This window comes from Petaurus breviceps, unplaced genomic scaffold (assembly GCF_028583685.1).
Source record: "Petaurus breviceps papuanus isolate PSGF00001 unplaced genomic scaffold, PetGlider_PUasm1.0 172580, whole genome shotgun sequence".
Classification (NCBI taxonomy): Eukaryota; Metazoa; Chordata; class Mammalia; order Diprotodontia; family Petauridae; genus Petaurus; species Petaurus breviceps.
In genome coordinates, this window is record NW_027185756.1 from 1 (window position 1) to 9,366 (window position 9,366).

At 51.0% G+C, this 9,366-nt stretch overlaps 1 protein-coding gene across 1 annotated transcript; it reads right to left on the bottom strand.

Moving 5' to 3' along the window:
• Positions 1 to 6: 6 nt before the first annotated feature.
• On the bottom strand, positions 7 to 9,332 carry LOC138157584 (serine protease hepsin-like; the record flags this gene model as incomplete). Its single annotated transcript, XM_069083209.1, has 9 exons — positions 9,153 to 9,332; positions 8,133 to 8,239; positions 4,640 to 4,741; positions 4,492 to 4,533; positions 2,727 to 2,856; positions 2,515 to 2,637; positions 1,117 to 1,157; positions 320 to 485; positions 7 to 71 (listed from the first exon to the last, which is right to left on the bottom strand). Coding segments are annotated over exons 2-9 (685 nt in total), but the record flags the coding sequence as incomplete, so codon positions are not given.
• Positions 9,333 to 9,366: the final 34 nt, after the last annotated feature.

The window sequence follows — 9,366 nt, forward strand, 5'->3', positions numbered from 1 at the left end:
GGAGTCCTTGGGTTGATGCCTGGTCCACAGCACCTGCAAATACTCTCAACCGTGACACCACCCGATTCCGCCTAGTGCCAGAAACAGTGGATTAGTTTCCTTTCTTCATCAGTTTGTCTTTGACTAGAAGCTATGTGTGTATCTTAGGAGGGATGTGCCCAACTCAGAATACCAGTTGGGCTCTTAATGAAGTCTTGGGGGTGACAAGAATGATTTTGTAGTTCCTGGTTCCCCTCTTTTGTCTGTGTTCTACCATCTCCCCTGAAATTCAGCACCTCTTCCTTGTGACAGACCCAGGCCCCACAGGGAGGGCACTCACTCAGGGAAGCAGTGGGCAGCAGTCAACACCCAGTCTCCGGAGAGCAGGGATCCCCCGCAGAGGTGCGAACCATCATAGCGCAGACTGACCTGCCATGGCCAGCGGCCCAGGCTGGCATCCTGGCCTCCAACAATACGGTCTACAGGCAGCTTCCTCCGGCCACAATCTAGGGACAGATATGTTCAGGCCACATCCCAGACTCTGTACTCCCAGGGAAAGGCACATGGTCCCCACCCTCAGACAGGGAGGAGATACAGCCTTTGCTTTCAGGGAATCCTGACCTCAGGTGAGTCCATGACCTGGGGTGACTTTGGAAAAGCCATTTAACCTCTCTGTGCCTCAGTTTCCTTATTTGAAATGAGGAAGATGGACTACAAGGCCTCCTTCTGGCTCTAATAATCTGGGATGGGGAGACACAGTCCATACCCTCAGAGATCTCTGGTCCAATGTGTACACACATACAAAGACAAAGGAAGGAACAAGTCACCAAGTGAAAATACCATTTGTGATGTTCAGAGACTCAGAGGGTTAAGCAGGTGTTATTGAGCTCTGGAAGGAGAGGATATGGAATGTGTCTGAGGGAGGAGGGAAATATGGCAGAACTTAGAGAGAAGTGGACCTGTTGGGGGAGGGCCATGAGAGGCTGAGACCCTAAGGAGTGCCCCCCTTCTTCCCAGGCAACAATCTTTTGTCTCACTCCACAATGACCTGTCCCCAGTTCTGCACACAGGGGGAACTTAGTTAGTGGTGTGGGTGTGGGTGGTCTATGAGAAAGGACACATGGTTTGGGTGCTTACCTTGGCAGAGGGTAGCTAGGAAGAGGCCTCTGGGACAGTCACTGTCAGAGAGAGAGGGGAGCTGGTGAAGGGGGAAGGCATAAGGGACTTATGTCCATTCTTATTGTCTCTTAATGTTGCCCACCAGACCTAGTTCCCCCTTACTTCTCCTTTCTCCACCCTAAAGATCTAGGGAATTACAGACATTATATGTGTTCCTTGTACACATTCATTTGTATGAAATTGTGGTTTATGCATTGTATATTTGGGCATGAATGTGTGTTTACATTTTATTTCAGTAAATATAGATTAAGCATGTGGGATGAACAAAGCCATGAACTAGTCAGTCACTGAGGGGGGGATTCAGAGATGAATAAGAAATAGTCCCTGTTGTCAAGAAGGTTACAGTCTTAGCAGAGGACAGAACACACATGCTGAGAGAAATGCAATGAAAATGAGATGACCGTGAGAACATAGGAGAGCTCAGATAGGACAGAAGGTCAGGGGAGGCAGGAGGGCAAGGCAGCCCAGGTGAAGTGGACCTCGAGAGCAAAGGGCCAGACCTGGAAAAGCATGAGAATGAGTCTAGGGAATGGGTTGGGTCCAGGTGGGCTGCAGCATAAGGTCCATGAGGAGGTGATAGTGAGTGAGGCTGGAAATGGAGACGGGAGGCAGGTTGCAAAGGGTTCTCAAGGGCCAGGTTAAGTAAGGAGCTTGGACTTAACCAGGTAAACAGGGGGAAGCTTGGGCGCACCAGTGGAAAGGAAAGGATGGATACAAGAGCTATCTTAGAGGAGGAATTGATGGGACTTGGTCGGTATTTGACTAGTGGGGAACAGAGGTGTCAAAAAGGATTTTGAGATTTTGACCCCAGGGGCTAGGAAGGATGATGGTGCCATTAACAGAAATGGGGAAATTAGGGGGAGAAGATGAGCTGACTCCAAGGTTATGGTTCCTTTCAAGTGCTTAGGGCGCTGCCCTTGGAGTCGGGAAGATCCAAGTTCCAATCCAGCCTCAGACACTTAACACTGGCTGTGTAACCCTGGGCTAAGTCATTTAACTGCTGTCTGCCTCAGTTTCCTTATCTGTGAAATGGGGATGATAATGGCACATACCTCCCAGGGGTATTGTGAAGATCAAATGAGATACATTGGGAAAGTGCTTTCTAAATGTGCCCCTCTGGGATGCTGATGCTGAGGGGAGGAGCCAAACAAAAGTGCAAATCTGTGTGCCTCACTTTGTCTGCAGGAGTTTGTTTAAATGGACCTGGACACTGACAACTGTGTCTGTGCACGTCTGTGTCCTCATGAGCCTCTCTCTTTCTGGGTGGGTCTCTACTGTGCAGGGCCTCACACCAGCTCCCCTTGTCTCCTGCCCAGCCCTTCCCTGGTTAGTTTCTCCTCAGCTCTGGGTCCTTACCATAGTGAGATGACCTCTGACAGCCTTCGAGCATAGGGCAACTTCTCCTCATCCACACAGAAGTAGCCAGATGTGCCGTTTGTTCCAAAAACCCGGACATCCAGCTCCGAGTGGGTCAGAGATCTGTGAGGCAGAGGGGTCGGGAACAGCAGCCCAGTTCTCCCTTGGCCTCAGCCTCCTCCCCTCACGATGCCCACCCGACCCAATGATACCTGATGAAGCCCATCTCCTCACAACTCAGACTTGCCACCCTGGAATTGGCCCTGGAGGAGCAAAGCAGTCGCCACGTCCCCTCAGTTTCATCAAACACAGTAAGCCGCAGGTCTGCCGGACTCACCTGTACTGTGGGGGCAGGGGTGGGGGTAGGGGGCAACAGGCTAGCGATTAGAGAGTATGTGAGATCTCTGGATGCTTTGTGCAGGCGTTGTCTCAGCAAGGACAAGCTCCCTTCAGTGTTTGGCTAGTACCCTGACAGTGAGCACAGACCTCAGCAATGTCGCCCAATCTCCACGACCTTCCTTAGGCTGCCCACAGCTCTGCCCTGGGTGGCCTATCTGAGGCTGGACGCAGGGACTGGCCCTGACAGCACTGAGCACAGAGTCTGACTAATACACTAGGTGGACATGCTTTCTGAATTGCTGGACATTCTGAAGAGGCAAGGCTACTAGAAAAAGAGTGATTTGAGGGGAGAGGACCTGGGTTCAAATCCCAGCTCTGCCACTTTCTACCTGTATGACCTTAGGAAAGTTAGCCCCCCCCCTCCGAGCCTCAGTTTCCTCTTCTGTAAAATGAGATCATTGGACCAGCTGGCCTTGAAAGTCCCTTTGAGCTCAAAATCTATCATCATCATCGGAAAACTCTCTTACCCTTTTCCTATTAGTGTGTCTAGGAAGGCACACATTTAAGGGAAATTGGAAATATATATTGTACTTTTTTTTAACGAAAAGTCTACAAAATGAAAGTCATTTTCTTAGTTGAGGAACTATATCACGTATGGCCATGTTTGGCATGGTTAGGAAGGTGAAGACAGCTAGGTGGCACACTGGACAGAGCCCTGGGCTTAGAATTACAAAGACTGTGTTCAGATCCAGCCTGAGACACTTACTAGCTGTGTGACCTTGGGCAAGTCATTTCACCTAGTTTGCCTCAGTTTCCTCATCTGTAAAATGAACTGGAGAAGAAATGGCAAAACATTCTGGTACCTTTGCCAAGAAGACCCCAAGTGAGGTCCCAAAGAGCTGGACATGACTGAATGACAACAAAGGGTCACACAGTTAATGTGTCAGAGGCCGGACTTCATCCCCAGGTCATCCTGACTCCCAGGCCAGCCCTCTCTCCATCATGCTCTCTCTACCACTCTCTTCATTTATTTTGAACTAGATTTGATCCAAATCCCTCAGCATGATTCGTACTTCAGGGTCCTGCCTGACCTCCTCTGCTCCCTGGCTTTCTCCCTCCTTCCATCACATTGGTCCAGCAGGCCCAAGGCTCAGGCTTGTGCGCCTCTCCAGGCCTTACCCTGCCTCTGACTTCTCTTGTGGCCTTTCTCTCCCTCTGCACCCCATTAGGACATGTCTGCCAAGCTGTTGCTAGGACTTGAGAGGTTGCTGTTAACGGCAAAGGCCACAGGGCTTAAGGGTCAGAAGACCCAAGTCTGAGTCCCAGCCCCTTCGCCTACAAGCTTTACTGAGGTTGCAGTCACCAGAAACCTGTAATACGGGTGTGCTGACATCCATCCTGTCTGCCTCACAGGACTGTTGTAACGGATATGAAAGTGAACGAGATACAGACACAATCGGGGGTCATTACTGTGGTCTTTAATGACTTTCTAAGTGTTCTCTTTGTCACAGGAGTCAGCACTTCCTGGCCCAAAGTTGCCCAAGAAAGGAGACTTTCCCCCTGAGGCACCAATCTCCCTGGGGTGGGTGGGGGATACTATTCCACGAACAGTAGAAGGAAGTCTAGGGGCACACTCACCCGGGTACAGCACTTCCTGGTCACTCCTCAGCAGCACAGTCACTGTGGAAAGGACAGAGATGAGGAAGGGGCTGGGAGAGTGGGGAGCAGTGGGGAAAGGTCAGGTGAGGGACAGGAGATTCGGGAGGGGGTGGCATCTCTCTCTCACCAATGGCCCAAGAAGCTGCTCCAATCCCCGCCAGGAGCAGGAGGCCCCCTGCGATGACCGCCACAATCTTGGGCAGAGACCAACACTGAACCTTTTGGCCACCTACAAGTAAATACAGTCTGTATGCACTATTCATTGTTCCCTCATTCCATAATCTGGCTCTGAGACCTCAGGATTTCCCCTCTACTGTTTTCCAGGCAATTCCCCCTACTGAGAAGCAGGGCCCTCTCCTGAGCCCTTCCTTCTTCAGCCAGCCCTGGGCTGGGGGCCAGCCCCAGTTAGCACACCTCACCCAGCTCTGACTGGCCTTTCTCCATTTTTCCACCCTCCTCCTCCTCCTCCTTACCTCCCCCCAACACACGTCCTGTTTCCAAGGGGATCCCAAGGGCCCTGGGAAAGTGCTTGGGTCAATTTCCACAAGAAGCTGGCAAGAAATTCCCCAGCCCACCTAGGAACCCAGGGGTCCTTTCAGGAAGCTCTGGGCTCTTCTCCCTTTCTTTCCAGGCCTGGGTGTCTTGCTGTTTCCACCTAATACCTTCCTCGGGATGGGGGACAGGGAGGGATGTAAAAAGACCTCTTTTGGCAAGCTTGGTGTCCAATGTATGTGGAAGGAGATGATGGGGGAGGGAGGGTGTCACTGGCATTAGCTACCTCCACAGTCCCTTTTCCCTGATTTGTTGTCATTGAGGGGTCTTGACATGGGGTTGACAATGTCATCCTGTGCATCTCAAGTTTTTCTCTCAATTAGGCCCTTCCCCTCCCCCCCCATCCTGGCTCCCTCTCACTTTCTAGTGCAGCCTATCCTGGAATGGGGATTGGATGTGAGTCAGTGACCTTTGGTCCCTGGCCTTATCCCCCTGGCTCCCTTTCCTGCTGTTTGCCCTCCTGATGGATCACCTTGTTCTCTGCTTCTGAGCCATAGGAACAGACAGATTCACCCCCAAGGTAGCTGGAGCCAAGCCCTACACCGAGACTAAGAACTTCCCCAAGAGCCTCTGCACTCAGCCTAGACACTATCTGCCTAGGACCGTGCACCCGAAGTCTGGTGAGGCAGGTGCCAATGTTTCCCTCCTCCCTCGCTGGGAGACACAGTCCAGCTTTCCCCCCCCCTTGTGGCAATGTCAGGATAGTGGCTAGGCCTCTGCTGTTCTACCCAACTTCCCAAACCTCCAGTCACATTTTTCTGATTACTTTTTCTTGAATTCAGCTCCAATTGGTACCCACAAGATACAAAGCACTTTCCAAACCCTTGAGGCACTATGTAGGGCAGCTAGGTGGCACCATAGTGCACAAAGCACCGAGCCTGCAGAGAGGAAGCCTCCTCTTCCTGAGTTCAAATCCTAGTCTCAGACACTTACTAGCTGTGTGACCCTGGGCAAGTCACTTAATCTTGTTGGACTCAATTTCCTCATCTGTAAATGAGCTGGTGAAGGAAATAGCAAACTGTTCTAGCATTTTTGCCAAGAAAACCCCAAATGGGGTCACAGAGAGTCAGACACAACTGAACGACAGCAAAGGCACCATATAAATGCTGGCTCATATTAGTTGAGAGCACTTCTTTGCAGAGAGCTTAGACTGCTACTTCCCACCCTTCACTTTCCAACAGCAATCTTTTTTTACTGTTATCACATACACTAAAAGCTGGACAGTTGGTTGTCTGTACTTTGTCTGGGGTCCCCTTCCTTTCTCCAAAGGCAGCAAGAAAGGGATGCCCCTTTGCCGCCACCGTTGTCTAAGCCCTTCTTATAGGCCCTGCCATCTCTCATTCTACCCAATCCAGACTCAGTACCCCAGCCAAGCTCCCCTAATACACCCTTGTCTCTTCTGGCCTTTGTCTCTTCACGTTTTCTTACCTGTCACTGTCTCTACTAAACCATGTCTCTCTTCCTTTCTAAACCAGCCCATGAACTATCAGAACTCCTATTCAGGAAGCCTCTCTCAGTTTAACTCCACCCAGCTCCTAAATACAGATATAAGAATTTATTTCTGTATCTCTCTTTGTATTTTTGGTCTCTTCCTGTGTCCCTGCCCATTTGCATGGAATCGAGGCAAGGGTCAAGACCTCGTTTCTTCCATCAGACAGGAAGCTCCCTGAATGCTGGGGCCATATGTCTTCTCAGAGAAGTGGAATCTTTTAAAGGTGACAAGTATCTCTGCTTTTGTCTATTCTCCCCTTCCTCCCAACCTCAACAGTTCTGTGCACTGAGTTCTCATTCCCCAATTAATACACTTTAGCTGGGAAATAGCAACTAGGTGGTGCATTAGATAAGAGCACCAGACCTGAAGACAGGAAGACTCATCTTCCTGAGTTCAAATTAGGCCTCAAACACTCACTAGCTGTATGACCCTGGGCAAGTCACTTCACCCTGTTTGCCTCAGTTTCCTCATATGTAAAATGAGCTGGAGAAGGACATGGCAAACCACTCCAGTATCTCTGCCAAGGAAAAAAACCCAAATGGGGTCACAGAGAGTCGGACATGACTGAAAATGATTAAAAAATGACTGAAGAACAATAAGCCGGGAAATAGTTTGGAAATTCAAACGTAGAAGCAGGTCTGTGGCTTCATTCTCTAAATGGAAGAAAGGGAGGGAAGGGAAAGAAGAGGATGCTGGCCTTGACCCTGGATTTGGTGCTTCCCCCCCACCATCTAAGGCATCTGCTATTGTCCAGAGTTGGGTGGAAAGTAAAAGGACTGGGGTTGAGGTAGTGATCAGATCCCAGTTAAAGTCCCTGAATATCTGGGCCTTGATGTCCCCATGTATAAAGGAGAGACTGAGGCAGATGGGCTCCAAGTTCCAAGTCTTGGGACCTCTGCTCTCTGACTCCGCATACTGAGTAGTTGTTACCGCGTCTGCTTCTCTTGGACTCTTTCTACGTCCCCCCCTCTTCTCAGTCATTTGTACTGAGGTGCCAGGCAAGCCAAGTGACAGATCCCTCCTTCAGAATTTCTGGAAAGTAAGGAATGGCTGGGAATTTGAGATGGAGGGCTTTTGTGGTCAAATGCTTTAGGGAAGTCAAATCCTGGCTTCTGTTAGATTCTGAGCTTGACTTATTGTTAGTAAAGAGATATAAAAAGTATTTGTGCAGAAATCATTTCTTGGGGTGGAGAGGTAGAAAGTAGCCATACAGGGCAGTAGCAAATGGGGAAACTAAGGCACAGAGAATGTTGTAAAGGATATTGAGAGGAATAGGAGAGAGATTGTGTAAGACCTTAATGGATGACTGATTAATGGTTAATCTGGCAAGGAGCTAGAGGTAGCTTTGAGGGAAAGTGGGGGACAGGATGAGATGGGGAGGGTGAGGAAGTTGGATGGGAAGGGCTTGGGCGCTGGGGGGAGAGACAGGTCAGAATGCTGGAAAGACAGACTCTGATGGTAAGAGAGTGAGATTGAGAGATCTGGAGAAAAGAAACCCAAGAGATGGGAAAGGAAAAGGTGGGGGAGAATGGGGGGGGGGAGAGTAGAAGGGGTATAAATTAGGGAAGACACTTACTCTCCTTCTGAGCCATGTCACCACTCCCAGTTAATGATTTCCCCCAGTGAACAGTGGTGGCTGTCGCAGTAGGGCCTCCCCCCCTTGGGGAGAGAGGCAAGTAAGACCTGTGGGGGACATATAAAATAGATGGAGGTGGGTCCTGAACCTCCTTGGCACCTGGAGGCCCCCAGTTCTCTTGATTTCATCCCCCTCCCCATAGCACCTTCCCAGACCCCGGTGTGCCCAGCTATAGGATTCAGCTTCCCTCCCTCACAGCCAACATGAGGGGCTGGGCCTCTTGCCCAGAGCATGCCGTGATCACGGGCTGGCTAGCCTGCCAGCTCATAGGATCAAGGACACAGGCAGGGGAATTGACCAGGAAGATAGGGCACCAGGGTCCAAGGTGGGGAGCAGGATTTAGAAGGAAGATCTGGGGCCTGGGAGTAAGCAGGCTACCTGGGCCTCAGGAAGACTGAGGACTAGAGGGAGCCATATGCCAGGGCACCCAAGGGGATAGGCGGCATCAGTGTCCTGAGGGGCTGTGTGTTGGTAGAAGGGGATTGGATGCTGAGTCCCCAAGGGAAGGGGCTAGATACCTCATTCCCTGACAGAAATGGGAGCTGAAGAAGTCACGCACTGACTCCCCAAAAGATCAGAGGCGGGGATATGCTTGGTCTCTCAAGGGAGTAGAAAAAGGAGCCTGGGGTGGGGGTGAGGGGAGGGATGCTCATGTTGTTGAGAAGTACAGGTCTAAGAGTTAGGTTGGCAGGACCTCAGACGCAAGGAGACAGGACTTTTGTATTCTTCCAAGCCAGATAGGGTGGGGATTTGAGAGGGAAAGCAGAGATTAGACGGTCCAAGAAAAGGCCAAGGGCCAAGGGTGAGAGAACAGAAGACCTGGACCTGGGGATGAGTGTGAGGGCCAGAGTACCCAGTGTCTGAAAAGACACTAGAATGAGCCAGAGGAGGAAATGGGGACTCGGGGCCAGGACTGCAGGGGGTGGGGGAGGGAAGTTTGGAACATGAGCGCTGCCTTACCCTCAGAGGTCCGTTCGGTGAAATCTCTGAGCTGTTTTCCAGTTTCTAGGGGCCACAGCTGGACCCCGGCAGGAGCATGGTGTCCCCAGCTGGGGGCCAGGAACCTGGGTCCCAGATAGGGAAGAAACAACAGCAGCCTAGAGCTCAGCCAGACTGGCTCACCTGAGGAGGAGGGGGCTGAGGGGTGGGGGGAAGGGAAGGGGCGGGAGGAAGG